Below are 25,403 nucleotides of genomic sequence, written 5' to 3'. Positions count from 1 at the left end.
ATAGTCCTTCAGCCCTTTTTACAAGGAGACCACTTTTCATTTCGGTGGTTCTCTTTTTGGCATTTATGTTAAATGTAAACTAGAAAACCAAGATGATACTGACTACAATAAATGCTGAATGAAAATAAAGGTTATCTGGAAGGATGACATAAGCCTCAGTGAGACTAAAGAGAATTATTCCTGTTTTCTTCCATGTACATATACTGAAAGAAACTGTTTTATTTTCATTTTAGTGTATGTTAAAGAACTATCACTCCAGGAAGCTAACATCTAGAGTAGGGGTTCTCAACCCTGGAGTCTTCTACCCCATGAACGTGTTTGTCAGATATTTTGTAGACAAGCCTTTTTGTGGGGAGGATGCCACAAAGGGGTCAATGACCTGCCAGAAAGTTAGAGTCTATTCACTAGTACCCTGGCAACACAGGGGTGTCACACTGACCCACATAAGGACCTTAAAAATCTATGGGTTGAAGGTTAATAAGTAAGAAGGAACAAAAATTCTGCATTTAGCTAAGCTCAAAAACTCATTATAAATGAATACACCAAGTTCTTATGTGGTTGAGAATATTATGATGAGGGAAGTTTTTTCTTTTCCTTTTCCATGATTAATGATTACCTGTCTACCTCAATTAAGAGCCAAAATATCTTGGTGATTCTGTATTTCCAAAAATTCCTACAAAAAGGATTAATTATTTTTATATCATGGGACATGAATAATGCAAAGAACTATTTATACATGTGCATATCGTAGACCAACAACGTCTCAGTCGTAAGAAACTAAAATGTTTCTGGTGTACTTCAAACACTGCAATCTTATTCTAATATTCTAACTCAGTAATGAAAACAAACATAGCAAAATTATGGTACTCTAAGCAATGTAAACCTTATAAATTTAATTTTTACCTGGGATTGTTTTTTAATGTATTTACTAAAAATTCATGTAGATCTATGCCAGTTGAATCAGTGTATTCTTGACTGGAATCTAAAAAACAACAACACAAAAACCCAGTATAAAGCTGTTTGAAAACAAATCCCTTTCCCTTTCACACATGATGCATATCTTAAATAAAATGAGATGCCCCACATGGGAAATAGTTTGACAAATTAGGAAAAGGGAATTTATGATGAACTCAGACGACCACAAGCTTTCTACTCTCATATAATAAACATGACATTGATTTACATAACTGCATGTACATGCATGTTCTTAAAATTTTTTTCTCACATGTGCCAGTTTAATTTACTCTAAATTCTTTAAAGACCCTTTTATATACATAACAATTCTGACGAATAAAAATGCCTCCCTGAGTGAAAAATCAGAGTGAGTTAAATAATCACCCACATTTAGTGCAAATTAAGACAGCTTAGTTCAGTTATGAATATAAGCAGAGGCAATAATTTGGAGGTAGGTAGGAATTCTAGTTCTGAAAGAATATTTAATTAGATTTGATCAGGTCTATCATCAAAGGCTTGCTTTCAAAATAGTTTTCCACACTATGCATGCATAGTTTTGCATGTTTAAGTTCTTCCCCCTAAATGTAATATACTTATGCTGTTTATAATACCAGCCAATGTAACTGGGTTTATAAATCAAAGAAGCATTGAGTTGCAATGCTGGATGATGGTAGAGTTCCTTGAAACTGATTATGAAAGATAAACATTCTGGGTTTCCAAGAATATTCTTACTGGATACTGAATATTTTGGCATCAGATCACTGTACCATAAAGAATTAAAGAGTAGTATTATTTTTAGTGGAATCAAGTATTCAAATTATAGTGATTCCAGTTTCATTAGGAGAGACCAGTAAGAGGTCAAGACAGTTACCTGCCTCAGGGATTCTGGCATATGTTGCAGTTTTTTGGCTGAAGCATCTTACTGATGTTGATTGGTGTTATGCCATTTTGCCCAGATGAGCAAATATTTTATCATCCTTCAGTCTGTTCTGTTAGCATTCTCACTACAGATATACTATTTTTAATTTTTCTGGGGCTAAAGGATAGAATTATTGATGTTAAAATTAAAATTTTGTTTGAAAACACAGAAATAAATGTCAAACCTCTTGATAACATTTTTCTGGGCAACTTATCACTGGCTTTTTCTTTTTCTGCTTCATCTTTTGAGGGCTTCTCCTCTTTTTCAAATGATTGCGTTAACTGGATCTGAATTTTCTCCTGTTGGAAGGCAAAATCAGTTATAAATGAAAATATAAAGCAATTTAGCTAATACCACACATTTTTATTTTTTGAGTAACACAAAACTGTACAGAGGAGGAAAGGGACAAAGATTTTTATATTATCCAATCAGATTCTTCAAACTGGAATACAAGTTAATATTTTTATCACTTTTATCTAAATCTTGATAGAAAATGTTAAAATTAATGTTTTGAGTTGACTATATCAATGGAAACATATCCTCGAAATTACTTCAGAGAACATAAATATTTTCCGTATTACTCTGAAGGTATCTACTTGTGAAACCCCTGGAGGGTCAGAAGCAAGGTCTTCTTAACCTATTTTTGTACTGGAGAAGCCAGGGCCAAACAAAAGAGTAATAATTATCATCAATCATGACAGCAGAAATGAGTGACAAGCCAATTCTTAAAAAATAATTTTCTGAGTATCCATTATAATCTCATACTCCTCCGTTCTCTTGCCATATAAAAATGAAAGAAAACTTTCCAAAACCAAATCCACACAATTGATTATTTTTAATTTATGATATACACATTACTGTTCCTCCTTCAATCACCACAAAGTTTTAGACAGATTTCAAACAAGATTGCTTTCCTTCTGGGTATGTAATATTTAACTGTCTTCGAAGTAATCATATTCTATAAAACTGAAAAGGAGAAGGAATTCTACATTCCATTTCATTACAAGTAATATCAGAACCTAAAGAAATTATTGGGAATGAATTCACATAGCCTAAAAAGGTAACCAAAAAAAAACCCAAACAAACAAAAAAACCCACATAGCTCTGTTTATTCAGGCAGTTATAAAGTTAGAATAACTTCCAGACCATTTCTACTAAGGATAGAGGTATTATCTATTTGTAGACTAAATGATACTATTTAGTGATGAAAAGCATTGATCAATTACCTCAATTTTCTGGGTGATAGCTGTGGTGGAAATAAGGTCTAATGAGTCAACATCAAAGGGGATACAAATTTCAGAAGTTGAACTTGCAGCCACAAGCATTTTATTAACCTTTTTTCCCCCAAATAATTTTTTTTGAAATAATATTTGGCAGAATTTCAGACCATATATTTATGTATTTTTCCCTGTAGGGTTGCTGACTGCTATTTTTATCTACTTTTACTTCTGGCTTCCCATTCTACCTCAGTTCAAATTTGTGCTTATAATATAGGGCAAAAGCTCTGCATGGGCAATTTTTACCAGAATGATGAATACTTGCTTTATGCCCTCCTTTGTCTTGCTTACTAAACTTCATGTATTAATCAACGTCATACATTCATCAACTGGTAAGTCATTTTTCTCATTACGACTCATTTTCTAATCCACTTTCCTTATTCTATTCCTAAACGTAAAACAGGTATTTAAAAATGAATCCCAGAACTATGTTTCAGAAGTAGGATATTACAGAAGTTTTCCTGACTTAATCATTCTACTTCTACTCAAGAATAATCTATGGAATCCAGGTTGGAAGAAAAGATTTCACATTCAGACCTTCACTAAAAGGAACCTCCACTATCAGATTTCTTTTCCAAATTCCCTTCCCAAAGCCCTACATTTTAATTACAGATATTAAATTATTTTATCAAGATGAACTGTATTTAAAAATCCAGTAGGGTTCATACACAGAAGCCTTGTTTTTAGTAGCAAATAAACAAGACATATTTTAAACTCAGTAGTCCTTTTAAACGAACTCTTCTGACTATAAATAACTGGAAGGATAGCAACATCTCCATAGGAAGCTGTAATTCCTTTACTCTTCATTCTGTCATTGACATCTGTTATTGAGGTCACTTCCCTCTCACAAGCTCTCATCAGACACAAGTGACATCTCTCTTTTAATTGCCTCTCAACCTTTTGAATAATGAGCTTTATTCCAGATTAATTCCTCAAAAATCACATTCTGAAGCAGGCATTATTAGTTGTAAAGTGTCTCTACTGCCAAGAATTAGATACTACCAAATTTCATGAGAAATAGTTCATTTTCTAATTCCCGTTGAGGTGCAATTTAGTTAACTCAAGGCTTGGAAGAAGATAACTTTCTACTAAAAGGAATATCTTTTGCTCAGGGAGAATAATAATGGGTTATTATCTGAAAAGAAATAAAAATATTGTATCCAAGAGAAACTGAGAAAGAATCTATTACGTGGAATACTGAACTCTGGCATAAATACCTTATTCATGATTCACATGCTATAAACTCAGCTTTCTGAACTTTATATAAACACAAAAATTATCTCTGATCAATAATATATATATTAATATACAACATACACACTTGATACTATTTTTTTCTCATATAAATTTTCACTAGACGTATTTATGTAGCACTGTGAGAATTTTCCCTCTATTATTTTTCAGATCAGGTTAAAATGAACTGAATAAAACCTAAGATCACATTACACTTTTTCTCAAAAAGTATGTACTTTTTCCATATTAACAGTCTTATGAATGCCTGACCCTTCTCATTTCCTCAGTGTCCTTGGATTAATTCCATGAGGCTAAGATGATGCAATATTTTGGACAACAGAATGAAGAAATGAATTTTCAAAAAACCTTACAATATCCACTGCTCCACCTTGTACAGGTGTATTGTTTACTCTGACTTGTACAATATAACCTTTAAAATTGCTATTTAAAAAAAATTTCATTGATTTCTTCCAAAGTGTACCCTAATTCTTTAGCTTTGTCAACAACCATGTAAAAGCCAAAGATTAACATTTAAAAATGTTCTCCAGGCAATAATCTTAATAAAATATTTTGATTATATTTCAGCTTCTTACTAGAAAGTTCATTATTTTATTACTAAAGTGTATCTACTTTATGGAATACACAGCTATCTTCCAACCATGTAGTTAAATTTTAAATAAAAATCACAAATTTTGAACCCCATGTTCCTGACACTTGAACAAATTTCAAAGGAAACAAATTTGTATATATTCTTCATTCACAATAAATAATTTATTTTCAAAGCCACCCTTTTCTTGTATTTTGGAAACAAAGAAGTGAAGTATTTTTAAAGAACCCAACACGTCCTAAATATGTGACAGCTATCTTCAGTATCTATAGGAGGGTTTTCAGGGTAACAGCTTCTCAATCAAGATTAAGTTGAACAGCCTTTTTTTGAATTAATAAATGTACAATTGGAACTTATTTAACAAAATGTATAACCTGCCACGGCCATTTTTTTCCTTTCTCTTTTTAGCCACAGTTCTTAAATAACCACGAAGTTGCTTCAATTCTTTGAAAATGGATTATTGGGATATAAGGAGATTTCAGACTGCTCAAAGTCTTAAGAAGTAAAACAAACCATGAACAGGCAAAGTTATCACACTTGATGAAAACATTGGTAGAGGTTCCTAAGATATTTATGTATAAATGTCCAAAGGTAACATGAGACAAAGATCAATGCATAGCTGAGATGATCAGAAAAGTAAAGTCATAGCATTAAAAAGAAAACAAAAGGCAAACTGAACCATTTGCTTGAACCTCAGTTGTTCAATATTTTACAAGCACAGACAGAAGAGAAATTAGGAGTATTAAACTATTACAGCCAACCTAACTAGAAAACTGGCTTCACCATGCATTCAGGTTAATAAGTAAAATAATACATCAAGCCAGTGTCTTGGGTAGTCTCCTCTTCACACACAAGCAGTAAGTGTTTAACAAACTTATAAAAGCTAAAATCAAAAGGGCAAATTTCACCACAATTACGTTCACTCTAAGTACTACTTTAATATTTTATAACTTTTCAATAATTTATAATCCCTTAAAGCCCTATTCCCAGTTAAGTATATAATCCCTACATTTTTCCAGAAAGACGCCACTGCACTAAGCCTTAGATTGAAGTACAAGGTTTTTCCACCTTTTCATCTGTATCTTCAGTGGCAAGTATTATGAAATCGGTTTCACTCATTAAAAATAAAACAAGCGAATGAAAACACATACATACATAATGCACACACATGCATATACAACTTTTATTTAACCTTATGAAAAAATACTCTCCAGGAAGCAGGTTATTGCACCATGTCTTTAAATAACAATTTTTTTGTTTTGTTTTTTGTTTTTGTTTGTTTGTTTGTTTGTTTGTTTTTTTACCTGGTTCTCCTGTGATATCTCTGCTGTAGGGGGTGGTGGAGATTCTTCACACACTGCAAGGCTCCGAACTAGCTTTAACTTTGAGCTTGACTAAAGAAAAGTATTTAAAATTAACACTACATTTCACAAATCTAGGGCATATCCAAAAGCCCCCTAGAGTTTCTTAAGTTTCTTTATAATTTCTGCCATGTATAAAAGTAGGTGAAATGTGCAAGTTAAATACATCATTAAATATCACAAAAACCCTTTGTTAAGAGTGAAAACAACTGCAGTTTCGAAAACTGTAGCAATAGCAAGAATGGGACTAATTCCAATTTCAAAACCGAAAGAATGGTAAGAAAGCCATTTTCTCTATAGAGAACCATTGAAGATATAAAAGCAATGCACAAAAGCGACTAGGCAAGACAAAAACCCCAAATAAAACAAAATAAGCTTTCTGCCCCAAACAAAATATGACAAAACTAAACTGAATGCAGCGCTGTATGAAAACAAGGATTTATCAAGCATGAAGGAAGGCCCTTGGCATGCCAGCACAAAATATTTACTATACCTTAGACCTTTTTCCTGTCTGTCCAAGTGACTGCAATGGCCGCTGAACACACAAGAAAGATTTGTATTAAATTTCATACTGAAACAGTTTGTTGCTTAATTCATAATCCTAAACCACAGAGAAACTACCTGCACAAAGTATTGGAAATGAGGAAATCAAAGTTGGTTTTAAGTAAAAAAGTATTGATTCCTCCCAGAAGCACACTTGTGGAAGATTCTCTAAAATCATTCTGTGGGTTGGTATTTTCTTTCAGTCAGCGAATGGCCACAATTTCCGTGTTAATTGAGCTAAATGGAACTTGTAACTTCTTAGGTAGTACCAGAATAAAATATACTTCAGTTATTTTATAACACATTACACTTTAAGATTAGGAAACACACATGCGTGGGCACACACACACACAACTCTGAGGCATTTTAAGTAGCTGCGCTTAGAAAAGTTCCAAACTTATTAAGAAGAATGTTTCAAATGCACATTGAGTCAGAGTACAACCACCTATCTACGGCGTCTTTTCAACATTGCAAGAAGTACACCGCCAGTTCAGTAGTGATGGAATCCTATTTGCCTGGTCTAGGGTAAGGCAGTGAAGCAGAAATGAAGAAAAGAGGGCAGAGATACATGTGCCTGTTCATCCAGCATGACTGTAAGATCGTCAATCACATGACTGGGACACCTGCTGGGGCAACCAGCTCTAGTTTGTGATACGGTGCTCTGGTTTGGGAAAGCAGCTGAGGTGACTGTGAAATAGAGTCAGATAGGTTTTAAACACACTTTACTTCCTCCTACCTGCTCCAATCTACCTCTCTAACCCGAATACCAAACAGGTATCATTCATTCATACCCATTAAAATCAAGAAGCTAGTTTGGTACCAAACATGAAACAGATTAAAAAAAAGTCCTTAATACCTAGATTAGTATGCTTCACATATGAAAAAAGCCACCATTTTATTCTAACATCAAAGAAAGCCTTCTATAAAATCAATAGAAATGAGAATCTGCAGTACCAGTGTGTCCTGTCCCCCATTTTGTGCCCAAAGTTCTTGAAAGATACGCAGCACTGTGTTTTGGGGATTTTGTCCCTGGATTATGCATACTATAATTTTACCAGTGACAACAAAAGGAAAATAGACAAAATAAAGAAAAATGACTTTCCATGTCTTACAGAGAAGGAAACGGCACATAAGGGCATGCAGATGCACGTGTCAGTGCTCCCTACGAGCGCGTCTACACGTCAGGACTGCCCCTGTTCCCGTTTACCTTCTTTAATTTGGTCAAGAGGATTTCTAACGGTCTAAAAATAGAATTTAAAAAGTTATGTTACATAATGCAGTGAGGGCTCACAGGTAAAAAAGTGGGAGAAAATCAATAGATCAATACTAGAAAATGCACAAAACTGAATGAGTTCCAAGGCATTAGAAGAAAAAAGAATTTGTAACTTACTCCCATCCTCGGTCATCCCTTATAAATTCTAAGTATCAAGGGTACAAAACTTTCTATTAAAAAACTTTAAAATAAAAGAGATAAGGAAGTAGAAGCCATACTTCCTATGCAGGAGGGTTGAATTTAAATCTCTAGCTTTGCTTATTGGTAGGTGATCCTGGTCAAATTTTTCAGTTTTATTCTCATCTGTATATCATACTATTTGTACTAGTTTTCAAGGCTCTTGAATAGGTTCATTAAAAGGCAGATTTAGAAAAGGGGTTTTGTAAAACCTGAAGCACTATATATATGTAATAGGTTATTAAAGGTTAGGAATCTAGCATGTCAGAAGACCAATGCCCCACTTCTGCTCACTAGCCATAAGATTCAACTTAAAAATATTTAAGTGAGGATACCGTATGTTATTCCTATAGTGATGATTTAGAGTTTTCGTAGACTTATACATGCATTCACCAGCTCAGTTTTAATTCAGAAGGAACCTCTGATGACGATGAAGATGAAAAGAGAGAGGTAAAATGATCTCAGTGTGACCTCATTTAATTAACATGTTCTGAGTTCCTGCTTATATACAAGACACTGCCAGGCACTGGGGCTACACAGATAAGTAAGACAGTTTCTGGTCTCAAGAATTTTACAGTCCAAGTTCAGAATTACTAAACAGTCAAACAGAACTCAAGACCTTCAGAATCTTAGTCTAGTGCACTTTATATCAGACCCAGAAAAAAACCTTCTTGTGGATTAAATACTCCCTGTGACAGATAGAATACTAAAGATAGCCTCCCCAAATTCCCATCCCCTGATTATTTAATCAAACACCAACCTAAGTAAGGCTGTGAAGGGGGTTTTATAGATGTAATTAAAGTCCCAAGTAAATTGATGTTAAGATACAGAGATAACTCAGCTGGGTCTGATCCAATCAGGAGAGCCCTTTAAAAGCTAAAAGTTTACTTTGGTTGGGAGCAGAAAGGCAAGTCAGAAACAGAGGGTGAGAAGGACATGACACACCATTCATCGCTGGCTTCCGAGATGGAGAGGCCGTGGGAGTACTGCAGACAGGCTCTAGGAGCAGAGTGGCCCTTGGCTGAGAAATCAGTCAGGAAACGTAGATCTCAGACTTACAGCTAGCTGCAAGAAACTAAGTTATGCCAGCAACTGGAATGAGCTTAGAAGCAAATTCTTCTCCCAAGCCTTCAGATGAGGGCCCAGCCTGGCCAACACTTTGGATTTTGGCATTGTGAAACCCTAGACAAAGAACTTGGCTGAGCCCAACTTAGCTTCTCATCTAAGAACTGTGAATTGACAAGGGGATGTTCTTTTAAGCATCTAAATTTACAGTAATATGCTATGCTGCAACAGAAAACTAATACACTACTACATAAGTAGATTATAACCTGCAAAAGTGGCATTATTCAATAAAAATCAGCTATGATTTCACTTCAAATAGCAAAGAACTGAAATTACATAATATATACACAACAACAAAGGAGAGGAAAAAAGTTCTGTTTATTAAAGTAAATAGCCTTTGTTTTATATTTTGGTATTAATTTGGCAGCCAGATTTGGCTTTAATAGGAATTTAATTTTTTAAAAAATGTATCTTATTATTAAAGCATGCCTTAACTTTTTCCCATTTTTTTTTTAAGATTTTATTTATTCATTTGACAGAGAGAGACAGTCAGTGAGAGAAGGAACACAAGCAGGAGGAGTGGGAGAGAAAGAAGCAGGCTCCCAGCGGAGGAGCCTGACATGGGGCTAGATCCCAGAACTCCAGGATCACTCCCTGAGCCGAAGGCAGACGCTCAACGACTGAGCCACCCAGGCGCCCCTAACTTTTTCCCATTTTTTAACCAGAAAAATACACACAAAATTTACCATCTTAACAATGAAGTATACAGTTCAGTAGTATTAAACACCTTCATAACGTTGTGCAACCATCACTACCATCCACATCCATAACTCTTTTCGTCTTGTAAAACTGAAACTCTATACCTATTAAATATAACTTCCATTCTCCTCTCCCCACAGTCCCTTAGCAGCCACCATTCTTCTGTCTTCATGTTCTATTTGAAGGATTTCATGTAAGTGGAATCACATAGTATTTATTTCACTTAGAAAAATGACCTCAATGTTTATCCATGTTATAGCACACTGCAGAATTTCCTTCCTTTCTAAGGCCGAGTAATATTCTCTTGTATGTATCCTCCAAAATGTGCTTATCCATTCATATGTTGATGGATGCATTTGGGTTGATTCAATGTTTCAGCTATTGTGAATAATGTTGCTAAGAACATAGGCATACAAATAGATATTCAAAATCCTTTCAGTTTTTTTGGGGTTATATACTTAAAAGTGGAATTGCTGGACCATACGATAATGCTATTTTTAATTTTCTGAAGAACTGCTATACTGTTATCCATACTGGCAGTCCCATTTTAAATTCCCACCAAGAGTGTACAAGGTTTCAATTCCTCCACATCCCCGCCAACACTTGTTTCCTGGTTTTTGATAACCATCCTAACGGGTGTGAGGTAGTATCCCATTGCAGTTTTGATTTGCTTTTCCCTAATGATTAATGATGATGTGTATCTTTTCATATACTTATTGTCCATTAACAGATCTTCTTTAGAGAAATGTCTATTCAAGTCCTTTGCCCATTTTTGAATAGAGTTGTTTGTTTCACAGTGCTGTTTTTAGGAATTCTCTATATATTCTGGTTATTAATCACTTGTCAGATACATGATTTACAAATATTTTCTCCTATGGGTTGCCTTTTTACTCCATTGACAGTGGCTTTTAATGCACAATTTAAAAAATTTTCATGAAGTCCAATTTACCTTTTTATCTTTTGTTACCTGTGCCTTCAGTGTCATATCCAAGAAATCACTGCTAAATCCAATGTTGTAAAGCTTTTGTCCCAAGTCAATTCTCCCCCCCCCCTTTTAGATATTTTGATTTATATTCCCTTTGGTATCCTGATTAGAGTAAGACCAGTGAGAATTATGCTTTATAAATGTTTCGAGATACGGCTTTACACGGATATTATATGGAGAAAAATTAACACTGGAATTAAGGCAATAACTACAGGTGCAAACCAAGCACACTACTCTGACACAGCCCTTAGTAAAAAGCTCTTTTAGTTAGGTGATAATTGATATTGCTGCATGGGGTCAGTCATCACTTCGAAGGATAAGCTTTGAATAGCTTCATTCATTTAAAAAATACCTCCTACTGGTCCACAAAGGCCAGCGGGAGCCTTTGTTAATCTCCACTGGTGTCACTTGCAATCACTGTGCCTACAGTCTTCCGATACACCTGACTGAACATGTTTTATTTGTACAAGATCAATCTTCAGTGACTATGATCCTGATTAGGGTGGAGTCATCTGTGTTGGCACCTTCCATGGAATAGTAAAGCCTCTCAGTAAAGAAAGCAAAGCAGTTCAGGGCACACCGCAAGATGGTTTTAAACCACTTTTAACTCACGGCCAACACTGCCTAACAAATCTTGATTAGCCATCCTGGAATAAGGCTCCATGGTAGTTTTCAGCTGAGGAAAGCTACTTATGGCAAGAATCATGTTAAAGCAAGATTCATCTGTCCCTAGTCTCTTCTCATCAACCTGAGAGAGAAGCTGAATATCTTTCCTGAGCCAACTGGTGGCATGTATGCATGTGAGTTTAGCATTTTATTTTCCCTTTCTAAAACTCACTCCTCTTGAGAACACCCTGGCTATCTTATCTGACTCTCATCAGCCAAGTCTCACAAATCAGGAAGCAAGTCCAAGCCTCAGACAGGGATGCCCCCTGGTGTGTCCTCATTTTTGCAATGTTGTAACATCTATGAGACTCAGCAAAAAGAGCTCAAGTTTGCTGGAAATGCACTGAAACACAGATGCTGCTTTTAAGGTACTTGGGCAAAAATGAGGTATCACTGCTCTGGAAAAACCAAATGGAGGTAGAAGGCTAGAGGTGAGTCTGAATTATGCCACTGGCTCTCCAGGTGACCCTGGGCATAGGTATCTGGAAAATGGAAGGAGTGCTCAGATGGACTTTGGAAACTTTAGCTCTGAAATGGTGGGTCAATGCTTCTCTTGACAACTCCGGATCTTTTTTGGGAAGAAATGTCAATGGGATTAACAGAGGGCAACTCTCCTCCGAGGCATTTCTTCCTCCAGTTCTTAAGGGTAATGGTGGTGATGATAACCTCCACAGATATCCATGGTTTTCAAAAGGAAACCCATCCACCCTGAACCCAAAACACATACTCTCAGTTCCCAGGCACTGGGTCTGGCACGAGAAGACTAATACAGTCTTGTCTCAGATCTCAGCATCGACTCTTTTCTTGAAAATGCCACATTCCCTCTCTGGTAATACTGAACCAACCTAGTGGCTTTCCTCCTTTTGTCTGTGGGGCCACGATCAACATATCACCGCTCTGGGCTGTGTGTGTTTCTGCTGGAAACACCCAAAGGCCAGGAAGTCTGGTGTGACTATCATTTGGTTGGTGTAGCTTCCATAGCTTTATGGTTGTTTTCCTTTATTAGTGTTGCTGCTTTTCTCTTAGGCATCGTATGTCCTCACTGTTCAAAGTACAGCCCGTTGGCCTGTTGATTGCCAAAACTGGCACCAGCTGGGAGGTTGCTGAGATGCAGAATCTTGGTGATATCAAACCACACCTTCTTCAGTATGTTTTGTGGTTTTGTAGTATTCACCCTTATGACCTTCTTAAAGTCGTCAACTTTTACCAGGTCTGGCAGCCCCAGCTCCAAGGCCTCTTCTCTCTCCGGTATGCAGATTGTAGCAGGTATCCCTGGGAACTGGGGTGTCTGGGAGATGGGGTTAGGGACTGAAAAAGCCCTCTTGGCTGGCCCCTTTGGTGTCATATTTAAGAAATCATTGCCAAGTCCAATGTCATGATGCTTTCCCTCTGTTTAGCTCTTATATTTAGGTCTTTCATTCATTTTGTGTTAATTTTTATATACAGAATAAGGTAAAGCTCCAACTTCCTTCTCTTGTATGTGGATATCCAGCTGTCCCAGTCACCATGTGTTGAAAAGACTGTCCTTTCTCCACGGTGTTGGCACCTTCTCAAAAATCATTTGACCATATATGCAGTGCAAGGGTTTATTTCTATTTTATTACATTGGTCTGTAAGTCTGTCTTTATGCCAGTACCACAGTTTTGATCACTGTAGCTTTAATGTTAGTTTTGAAAATGGGATGTGTGAGTCCTCTAATTTTGTTCTTCTTTTTCAAGATTGTTTTGGTGGGTGTAGGGTGGAGCAAAACAAGTAAAGGGAAACAAGGAGTCCAGTTACAAAGTAAGTTACGGGGGATGTTACGTACAACATGGGGAATATAGTCAATGATATATTAATTTTTTATGCTGACAGATGGTAACTAGATTTATTGAGGTATACATTTCACAGTGTATACAAAGGTTAAATCACTGTTGTATACTTGAAGCTAATATACTGTATGTCAAATAATCCTCAATTAAAAACAATTATTTTGGCTATTCTGGGTCCTGTCAGATTCCTTATGAATTTTAGAATAGGTTGTTGCTATTTTAGCAAAAAACGTCATTTGGATTTTGACAGGGATTGCATTAAATCCATAGATCACAATACTACTTTTGGGTAGTATTGGCATTTTAACAATACCAAATCTGTGCATAAACATGGGATGTGTTTCCATTTAGTTATGTCATTTTAAGCAACAATATAGTTTTCGTTGTACAAGTCTTTTACCTCCTTGATTAAGTTAATTCCTAAGTATTTTATTCTTTTGGAATTTTTTTTAAGGGGGAGTAGAGGGAGAGTGAGAGAGAGAATCTTAAGCAGGCTCCATGTCCAGCGTAGAGCCCGATGTGGGGCTCCATCTCACAACCTTGAGAACATGACCTCACCCAAAATCAAGAGTTGGGACACTTAACCAACTGAGCCACCCAGATGCCCCAGTATTTTATTCTTTTGACTCTACTGTAAATCAAACTGCTTTTATAATTTCCTTTTCAGACTGTTTATTGTTAGTGTATGGAAGTGCAACCCATTTGTGTGTGTGTTGATTTTGTCTCCTGCTACTTTATTATTCATTTATTAGTTTTAACAGTTTTTTAGGGACTCTTACACTTTTCTACATGTAAGATCATATCATCTGCAAAAACTTTGTTTCTTCCTTTCCAATTTAGATGCCTTTTCTTTCTTTTTCTTGTCTAACTGCTCTGGCTAGAATTTACTAGTACTATGTTGAATAGAAGTGGTGAAAGCAGACATCCTTGCCCTCCTCCTGATCTTAGAGGAAAAGCTTTAAGTCTTTTGCCACTGAGTATGATTAACATTGGTTTTTCACATATGGCTGTTATTATGTTGACACAATTTCCTTCCATTGCTAGTTTTTTTGAATCTTTTATCAAAAAACGGTGTTGAATTTTGTGAAATGCCTTTTCTGCATCAATTGAGATGATCAAATGTTTTATTCCTTTCATTCTGTTAACATAGTGTGTTTGTACCAATGGATTTTTATGTTGAGCCATCCTCGAATTTCAGGAATAAATCCCACTTGGTCAGGGCATATAATCTTTTCATATGCTGCTGAATTTAATTTACTACTATTCTGCTAAAGATTTTTCCATCAATGTTCATAAGGAACATTGGTCTTCAATTTTCTTGTAGTATCTTTGGCTTTGGTATCACAGCAATGTTGGAAACACTGAATGAGTTAGGAAGAGTTTCCTTCTCTGAATTTTTTGGAAAAGTTGGAGAAGCATTGTTATTACTTTTTTTTTTTTTTAAGATTTTATTTATTTATTTGAAAGAGAGACAGCCAGCGAGAGAGGGAACACAGGCAGGGGGAGTGGCAGAGGAAGAAGCAGGCTTCCAGCAGAGGAGCCTGATGTGGAGTTCGATCCTAGAACGCTAGGATCATGCCCTGAGCCGAAGGCAGATGCTTAACGACTGAGCCACCCAGGCGCCCCAGCATTGTTATTACTTTTTAAAGATTTATTTATTTATCTTAGAGAGAGAAAGACAGCAAGGGGAGGGGCAGAAGGAGAGGGAAGAGAAAGAATCTCAAGCAGACTCCCCAATGAGCACAGAGCCCAATGTGGGGCTTGATCGCACGACACTAAGATCACAACATGAAGCAAAATCGAGAGTTGGACACTTAACCAACTGAGCCACCCAGCAGCCCCTGGTATTACCTTTTTAAATGTTTGGTAAAATTCACCAGTAAAGCCATCAGGTCCAGGGTTTTTCTCTGCTGCAAGATTTTTGATTACTGATTCAATCTCCTTATTAGTTACAGGTCTATTCAGATTTTGTTCCTCCATGGTACAGTCTTATTAGGTTTTATGTTTCTAGGAATATATTCATTTCATCTACACTATCCAACTTGCTAGTGCAGAGTTGTTCAGAGTATCCTCTTATAATCCTTTTATTATGTAGAATTGGTAGTAATGTCTCCACTTTCATTTCCGATTTTAGTAATTTGAGTCTTGTTTTTTCTTAGTCAATCTAGCTAAAGTTTTGCCACTTTGGTTGATCTTTTCAGAGAACCAACTTCTGGTTTCATTGATTTTCTCTATTGTTTTGCTTTTCATTTTTACCAGAATTTTATTGTCACAGTAAAAAGTTAGCAGGTTGTTTACCAGACCTAACATCTCTAGAAAGAGGCTAAGGGACAAGGTCCCCAATTTATAATTAACATTGTTTGATACAAGACATGTATTAGGCCAATAAATGCATGCAGAATATGAAATATGCTTAAAGAACTTCAGTTTGAAACGGGTCAAAACTACAAGCTACTAGCCTGGAGAAAAACTGAGATTTAGTAATAAGTGGTTAAGATGTAATATCACAATAAATGTAGACTATTCTTAAATTCACTGCCCTGTAGATCAATTTTGAGGGCAAAGAAAAACAAACGTCACTGATGATTTCAGTACTCTGGTCTTTTGTTTACAATAAAGGAACTTTAAACAGATCTAAAATTTGTTTCAGAATATGAATATGGAAGGACTGTCAAAACATTACTTGTACCTTAACTGCTAAGCCAAACCAGAGTTTTACAACTAACAACAAAAGAAACAGAAATTTAAATCTGTGTAGTCAACTTAATATAAAGAAATGGTAAATAGGTTTTTTTTTTCTTACCATAAGTGTCTCCTTTGGTCTAATAGTTTTAGTAGTTTTCTTTACCTATCCCTGTACTACTAAGAACAGTTTAGATCTGTTTGAAGGCTCTTTATTATAAAAGAAAACTGAAAAAGAAAACCCACAAAAAAAAAAACCATGGAAATACAGAAATGATGAACCATGACAATTAAGTACTGCTAAGACAGAATAATCTTTATGAGTTATACTGTGCGTCAGCATAAAAACAGACACCAATTAATGACTTTTTAATAAGAGGAAATGTATTTCAAAAAGGGGATCATTTCTCATATGTAATTACCATGAACAAAATAAATTATAATGCTTGAAATGCTTCAACTAAGACTCTTAATACACCTTGAAAAGTTTACTAATTCTCAGTACTTTTCAAGGTAATGGTAAGGATTAATGGTAATTATGTGGGCGGAGATAATGAATTAAAGTGTTAAATGTAGGGGCGCCTGGGTGGCACAGCGGTTGAGCGTCTGCCTTCGGCTCAGGGCGTGATCCCGGCGATCTGGGATCGAGCCCCACATCGGGCTCTTCTGCTATGAGCCTGCTTCTTCCTCTCCCACTCCCCCTGCTTGTGCTCCCTCTCTCGCTGGCTGTCTCTATCTCTGTCGAATAAATAAAGAAAATCTTTAAAAAAAAAAAAAGTGTTAAATGTCTAGCTAAAGGTCAGCAGCAATAAAAACCATGGAGTCGGGCTGATCATTTCCACTGGAATAATAGAAAACAACAAAGTTTTCTGAGTTGGAAGACAGGACTTTTAAATCAATAAACTGACAAACCAACACCAATTGTTCATTGGTTTATATCATTTGACACTTTGAACAATAGAATACAGGGTTAAATATCCAAAGACCTAAATCTTAGACTCTAAGGAAAAGTCAATGGAGAAACTCACAGTCTTATCTGGTTTACAGTTACCCCTTATATTAAAGATAAAGGATCTCAGCATTCTATTGGTGATATAGATGGAAATTATTGGAGGAAGTAAAATATTATGTAAAAAGTTTCTACATCTTTAAGAAGTGAACTTCTTTATACATGTGATAATGAAGCACTGTGAAAAGCAAATGTGTTTAAAAGCGCTAGCTATCTTATGTGCATATAACCCAGGTTCAATAGAAAGAATACCAAATCCTTGAAATAATGCAAAGAAGCAAAAACTGTGCTGAAATTTTGGGGAGCTTATGTCAAAAAGTTTTATTTTTTATTTTATTACTAAAAAAAAAAAAGGATGTTGTGTGACAATGAAGGGACTAATCTGAGAAGCCATACAGTTATACTATTGCTAATAATTAGTAACATGCTAATGATTATAAATATGATGTTAAGAGAATCTACAATTTGCTAGGCTCTAACTGTATACCAGGTATGTTATATACATCCTTTATATCTTTGTTAGAGAAATAGGAAAACAGTTAAGAGTTGTATGATTTTATATAAACGGACTTTAATTCAACCCATCAAATAAAAACTTCTTTGCTTAATTGATGTCTCATCAATTAAGGAATTTAATGCCCATTAACTTCTTTAAGTATACCTGTACCTTGAGTTTTTCTGATAACCTTATTAGATTGCCATTGCTTTCTTATCTCTTACATGCCCCACTGGAACTAACTCGGGGATACAAGATTTAAGAGTCTCATCTTGATTATCAAAAGGGCGTGCTATAGAAACTGAGAATATACTAAACACCTACTTCAATTAATTTTGTGTCCGGAAAATTCACTCATATATATCAGAAGGTGTTCATACACTTTGGCATATAAAGGCCTAGTTGTTAATAAAAATCAGTTCTCATTTCCTCCACAACAAAGGTAACCAACACAAATTGAACTGGCCATCCTATTGTTCAATAAATAGTTTGTTGGGAGAGAGACCATTGTTTAAACTGCTCTAAAATATGTTTTGGACTGTGTTTACATACACATGTACCTGGATGAACACACCTAGACATAACACTTGCCAAGTAAAAAGATACAATTGTATAAGAATGGGAAAGTTGAGTATGAACCATTAATACGTAAGCAGAATACAAGATTCCTAACTTTACATTTCAAATAAATTATTGCAAAAGATCAACACAAGTAATTTACCCTAAAGTTAATCTGAAAATCCTATCGCTGAGAAAAACCAAACACCAGATGTCATGTAAATCAGAAAACCAAAGCAAACACTTCCTCCCCTGTCCCTGTATTAAAGATTAGTTGTAGCCAAACAAAATTAAGAAACTTGGCTCCTCACCACCCCAATCTTCTAAATACTTCATAATCATAGAAAGTCCAATATGCAATTTAAGATTTGCAACAGGAATAGCGTGTGGCAGTAGAAAAGCTACTAAGCAAAAACTCTGCACAATTATTTGCGACCATAACCAACAGTTCAGAACACCTCCACAGCAATTACATGGGTAAGTTAACTTCTTGGTATTAATGCACACAGACTGCTTGAGTTAGCACTAAAGTATTCTTAAGGAAGTAATCCTTAAAATTCTGTAAAAGATTATAACCTGAAACAAAACTTTGAATGAAAAACACAACTAACATTTTTAAAAAGTAGAGAGTCACGCAAGCAGAATTATTTATAAAAGCAAAGATTAAGGAGCTCTATGAGACAGTCTTTACTTGTAATGATCCAACGTGATGTCCAATGCCTGCTGGCCTCTCCCTAGTTTGATGTAATTTTTAATGTAAATGCTATCATTAACAGATAATAGAAAATCGTAAGATTTCTTCATAGTATTAAAGAAACTAATATATCCCTTCATTTAAAAATGAGTTTTTCTAGGGGCGCCTGGGTGGTCAGTTGGTTAAGTGTCTGCCTTTGGTTCCAGTCATGATCCCAGGATTCTGGGATCCAGCCCTGCATTGGGCTCCCTGCTCAGTGCGTAGTCTGCTTCTTCCTCTCCCTCCGCCCCCCCCCCCGCTTGTGCTCAGTCTCTCGCTTTCTCGCAGTCTCTCTCTCAAATAAATAAAATCTTTAAAAAAATGACTTTTTCTGAATAAAATACGAAGGAGATGGTCAGGAAATTAAGACTTGGAAATGGATTAAATGTATGATTGCTGAGGAAAACATTTTCATTTTCTTAGGTCACTTCAAATATTGCTGTGCTGAAGCAAGACAATGGCCATAAGTTTATTCATGGTAGTTCCCTTTCAGAATGATATAGTAGACAGTAGGGAATATATTGGTTTATTCGAAATTCTTAATGGGAAACCTATGTTACTTGGCACATACATATAAATTTGAGTAAAAATAACAGTTGTTATTTTTGAGCCCAACATAGGAGTCGAACTCACAACCCTGAAATCAAGACCTTAGCCGAGATCAGGAGTTGCACACTTAACTGAATGAGCCACCCAAGTGCCCCTAATAATAATTGCTATTAAAATTAAATCTTTAGGCGGTATCTTAGAGGTACCAAAGAAAGATGAAATGTCTACTAGTATGTTAGAAGAAAGGTAATTCATAAAGAGTAACTCCACATTAAGTCAAAAGGTAACTTTATATTAGCTGGATTCTTCTTAACAAGACTCTCTTCTCTGTTCATGCTTAACACAGTTTTCTTTATTTTACATTAGGTAAAAATACAGGAAAACCTCTTCTACTTATTAATATACTTTCCTTCCTAATTTCCATTACTTAAATCTCTCCCATATATTTTGACCGTAAGCCTCTTGCCAGACACCTTGCATGGAGGCATCCTGAATCTCAAAAAGTTCCAAGCAGAGTAAATATTCTCACACATAGTAAAATCTTAATATACATTTGAATAAACTGTGAATATAGCATTCAATGGATTAACATAAAATGAATTCTCATATTCTCTTTGTTCTTCTTCCCAATCTTTACAGTCACGATGTTATATGGAATATGATATCAGAGACCATGGCCATTTTTGCTTACTATATTATTTCCTTGGCATATACCCTTTCCTTTTAATAAGCATTGGGGGAATGCATGAAATTTTTCTATAATATCAACAACTAGGCCATGATTCGATAGTGGTCATCAGAATGCTCTTGTGCTTATTGCCAAGGGCAACACAATAGACACAGTAGGAAATGCAATAATCCAAATTAATCGCTTGTTTATAAGCACGACCTAGAAGAGTGAACATTAGGTGTAAAAAAGGGACTAAAAGGAAATCTTCTACTATTTCAATCATGAATGCAACAGAAGTTTAGCAGATTTTCTCTGATTCAGTCAGGATACTGGCATACTGCCATCACCAAGTATAGTGATTGCAGTCTTGGCAATTTTTTGTTTTAAAAAGTGCTATTACTAAAAATGACTAGAAAAAGTACGTTATTTATCCCATTTTCTTAGGTAATTACCACTTGACTATACTTAATCAGTGGGGCCCAAATGCTTTTTTATAGCCGTGTGTTGCTTTCATTTTCTACCACATTTCTGGCACATACTGGGGAATAAACAAAGTTTTTGACTGAATGAAGGAATGAAATAACCTTTAAAAGGACCTTCTTTACTTATTAAAAAAAAAAAAAAAAAGGAGCCCTCATATAGCCCTCACGATCTCCAGGATATACTAAGAATGAGAGAGTAATGATAAAATATTTTCTCCAAAAGTAGAATTCTTTATCCATAGGGTTAAAACTAAAATAGTATTTTAAGGTAAATTTTTGTGGCAGATTAAAGGCCTTTCCCCTGACAGGCAGACTCGAATTCCCCTTCTCTTGAATCTGGGTTAACTTTATTGATGTGTAATCAAAAGACGACAGTGGAAGAGACATTCTGGGACTTCTGAGCCTAGGTCAAAAGAACCCTTGCACCTATGGTTGGCTTTTGGAACATTGTTTCTCTGACCACTTGAGTTGGCACACAGTAACTCTAACTACCCTGGGCCTCCCATGCTGGAGGGGGTCATAGATAGGTGCTCCCAGTTCCAACTGAGATTACATTTCTGTCATTCACACCAAGGTGCCAGATATGTGGGTGAAAGAGTTTGGATCTTCTATGCCAGCCCATCTGTCAGTTAAATACCAGCAAAAACCACTTTTGATGCCTTATGCAATAGAAAATTCAGTAAGCCAAGCCCTATTCTGTCTTCCTGACTCACAAATCATGTAATATTAAAAAACAAAATGGTGTTTAAAAACTGTTAGCCCTCTGCTTTGCAGTAACGTCTTCTGTAGCAAGAAGATAAATGGAACACTTAGAAGTGAATGTATTTACTACCTGAAATAATGTTTTATTTATCTTGAATCTGTTGACCAACTCATCAATTTCCACCTATGCCTGGAATTAAAAGCCTTCTCCATGGTTAATTCTGTCCTCATATATGTGTAGTGACAAAAGCCTCAAGTGACTTCTTTTTTCCCCACCAACCACTTTTCTTAGTCATAGATGATTGCTTCCCTGGAGGGTTGTTTTTGCCAAGAGAACTACAGTTTTCAATCTCGCTTATTTTGCTCTTGTTTAAGGACTCTTAGGTTAGATTCTGAACCTCATGACACTAACAGGTACAGAGTGGTCTGAAAAAGTAGAAAGCCAATAAAAAACATATTGGCCATATACAAATAAAAACAATTACATTACAAGTAAATACAAAGCAAATCAACGATATAAGCAATTCAAAGAGCTACACTCAACGCGTCCCAGAGGGTCAATTTACACTTTTAGAATTCTGCAAGTGAGTTTGGTATAAAGAGTATAACTATATTTTGAGTATTTAATATTTGTAGCCACAGAGAAAATCCTGTTTACCTGCAAATCAATATTGTTGTCAATACAACGTTCATTCTTCTCTGCCAAAATCTTCCCATAGTTTTCTGATTTGATAAGATTTTCAACTCTGGTTGTATCTTTCACTTCTGCCTCCAAATCCTTCATTGTTTCAGTTTCATTTTTTACAGTAACAGTATCAGACATCCTCATCAGCAAAGGTTATTTTAGAATTCTACAGGGAACTTGAAGCCTTAGCAAGAAAGGAAAAAAATTTAAATTCAATTTGAAACATTTCTTAAATTTGATTACGGTACAATATTGACTAAGTGCCTTCTATGGTCCAGGAATAATGTTGAGTTTACCCAGGTAGAAGCAAAATTCCTGCTTTCAAAGAGTACAGAGCTTAGTGGCATACATATACAAATTTTAAAAACCATAATATAATAAGAGCTATAATAAGGATACAAGGTAATTTTGATGCACATATCACTTTTTTTTTTTTTAAGATTTTTAAAAATTTATTTGACAGAGAGAGAGCACAAGTAGGGGGTGCAACAGGCAAAGGGAGAGGGAGAAGCAGACACACTGCTGAGCAGGGAGCCCGATGGGGGGCTCCATCTCAGGACCCTGGGATTATGACCTGAGCAGAAGGAAAATGCTTAACTGACTGAGTCACCGGGAGCCCGCACGTATCATTTTTAAAGAACCTTAAGAAACATTAAAGAGTGAGCCATATCAAAGTGAAAGGTAATGGTTGTAGAGTTATAAAAAATTCATATTTAGACGACATGAGAAATCCTTTTTTCTAGAAGGATTTCAGGAGTATCATCCCATAAGAAAAAAATATATTCCTATTATAGCCTTCATTTAGATTCCTAAAGTTCTGCATTTCTTAATTTTTCCTTCAATTCCAAAAGGAAATAATTAAAAAAAAAATAAACAGCAACATTGTATACAAAACACAGTTGGGAATGCGCCATTAATAGTCCGCATTAGGAATCAAGCATTGAAAACTCTCCTAATATGATTCAGTGCCTAACAACACGTATTACCAGACACTCAGGAAATCAAATCCATAGGATGCCAATATACTTCATATCCTTAGTGAGGTTAAGAAAACACTGGGGATCTTATACTGGATATCAAATAGAAATGTACGAGGGACAGGTGTCAATTTAGATCCTGTGATAATTGTGACGTTGAAGAGGAGAACTTGATGTCAACAACTTATATTTTTTTCTAGCTTGAGATATAATTGACATATAACAATGTGTAAGTTCAAGGTGCATGACATAATTGATACACGTATATAACGTGAAAAGAATGCCACAATATATCACTTAACATAATTACAATTAAATATCTAAACCAACAAAAAATATCTAAACACAAATTTCAGAAATCCATAAACAATCTGAAAAGGTTAAAAAACAAAAAAAGAGGGAGAAATAGATTCTAAAGTCACAGGTAAACTAAACTGAATTTAAAAGTCTTCCTTAATTATATTCCATACCAGAGTTAATTGTCTCATTCTCAAAACAATAAGGTTATTAAGAGGTAGGGCATTTCTTAAAATACTCTGGTTCCTTGCTTTTCATATGTAAGACTTTGAGAAAAAGGGATGTTTTTCTCAAGTGTTAGGACAGGTTACCTGACGTATCCTATGGAACTGGGATTGCGGTGTCCCACAAAAATAAAATAAAGTAATCCAAGGTTCTTTTTCACAGTTGTCAGCCAGGATGTCAAGTGTACTGAACCATCTGGAATCTGGTAGGAGGAGTCCCATGTCCTTGTCACCACTGTAGATTCCTGGGCTGAAATGGACTGTTGTGGATCAAATATATCATACCTTTCAGTGGCCTAAAATTAAAACAAAAGGAAACATTTTAACAAAATAGCCAAGAGAAATGGAATACTATACAGTAACTCAGATATTAAAATGCTACTGTTGGTGAATTTACTATTTTCTTGTCCTAAGACAGAGTCAGAATACTTAGTTACGACATGTATTAGAGCCTCAAGTCACTCAGGGCACCTAGAGAATTTAGCAGTAAAAGCAGAGGGGAGAAGAAAGCAAGGGAACTAATATATAATAAGAATTTGGTATGTGGTCTGTGTTGTAAGGGAGATAACTGTTTAGTTTATAGATAAAGGAAAAAAAGGTTTGCCTAAGATTGTGACAAAGAATGCTTAACTCCAAGAAGAGTTTGCTCCCAGAGCTACAATTCTATGGACTTAAGGGAAGACTTTAATTTTGAATAATGATCACACTCTAGATTTTTAAGAGTACAAAAGAACAAAAGGCTGTAATAAGTCATTTAACATTTTCAAAGAAACCCACATTGGTCTGTTAAAAGCAAATGTCTATAAAGGATAGAACGACTATTTTTAAGAACATCTGAAATGCCAAAATTCTTTCAGTGTCATCTGTTTTTAAAGTCAGTTTCATTTTATGTTTCTCTGGTGCAAATGAATATATTATAGCAAGTAAACAGCTCTAAAAATCCTACATAGCTTTTCCATTTTCCTTTGACGGTGCTGTTATCAATAAACAAAACAGTACAGTTTTAAGGTAAAACAACTGAATGTAGGAAGGTGTAAGTACCAAGAGATAATAATATTGCCAACCATGCATCACAGAACCTTTCACATTTTATACTAGCACTTCAAAAACTATTTTGAAATATAATAATTTAGAACCCTCATATAGATTCACATCAATTTTCACATCTAAATTTCACTAACAGATAACAGAAAGGAGGGATTGTAAACAAGTGTCCAAGTTGTTTTCTGACATTGTCCTTTCTATTTCACCGAGGTTGCTAGGCCACTCAATCACATAACTGTTTCTTTTAATTTTCACAAAAAACAAAAACAAAAAATACTTCAATATAATTTTTCTAATTTTTAACTTTTTCTCTTATAAAATGGTAGACACAAGATGGCAGCACCCACTAAGCAGCCAAATTATTATGTGTTCTTTTTTTTTTTTTTTTTGGAAAGTGATTCGTGATTCAATCAGGAATCCTTTAAGTTTGAAATTGCGAAGCAAGGCTACAATACGTGTAAGAAAAAAAGGGGTGCCCAGATGGCTCAGTCAGTTAAGTGTCTGACTCTTGGTTTTGACTGGGGTCATGATCTCCAGCTTGTGACATCAAGCTCCATGTTGGGCTCCATGCTGAGAGTGGAGCCTGCTTGAGATTCTTTCTCTCCCTCTCCCTCTGCCCCTTCCCCCTCCCCTGCACCGTGCTCTCTCTCTAAAATAAATAAATC

General features: G+C 35.5%; 1 protein-coding gene across 10 annotated transcripts in view; it reads right to left on the bottom strand.

Moving 5' to 3' along the window:
- Positions 1–23,923, bottom strand: part of R3HDM1 (R3H domain containing 1) — a 134,098-nt gene extending 110,175 nt beyond the window's left edge. For 6 of the 10 annotated variants that reach the window (XM_087858476.1, XM_087858211.1, XM_045782907.2 and 3 more), the window contains exons 1-6: positions 23,782–23,923; positions 22,170–22,380; positions 6,845–6,886; positions 6,295–6,384; positions 2,058–2,172; positions 904–982 (exon numbers count right to left, since the gene is read on the bottom strand). In XM_087858476.1, the coding sequence (XP_087714602.1) occupies positions 904–982; positions 2,058–2,172; positions 6,295–6,384; positions 6,845–6,886; positions 22,170–22,340 (497 nt within the window). In that variant the 5' untranslated portion in view covers positions 22,341–22,380; positions 23,782–23,923. Of the gene's footprint in view, positions 1–903; positions 983–2,057; positions 2,173–6,294; positions 6,385–6,844; positions 6,887–22,169; positions 22,381–23,781 lie in introns of those variants that run through there. The other 4 variants (XM_045782925.2, XM_045782942.2, XM_045782893.2 and 1 more) reach the window with 3 other exon arrangements.
- Between the last annotated feature and the right edge of the window lie 1,480 nt (positions 23,924–25,403).

Source organism: Ursus americanus, chromosome 1 (assembly GCF_024610735.1).
Source record: "Ursus americanus isolate L20-20 chromosome 1, mUrsAme1.1.p, whole genome shotgun sequence".
NCBI lineage: Eukaryota > Metazoa > Chordata > Mammalia > Carnivora > Ursidae > Ursus > Ursus americanus.
This window is presented reverse-complemented; position numbering and strand designations above follow the sequence as displayed.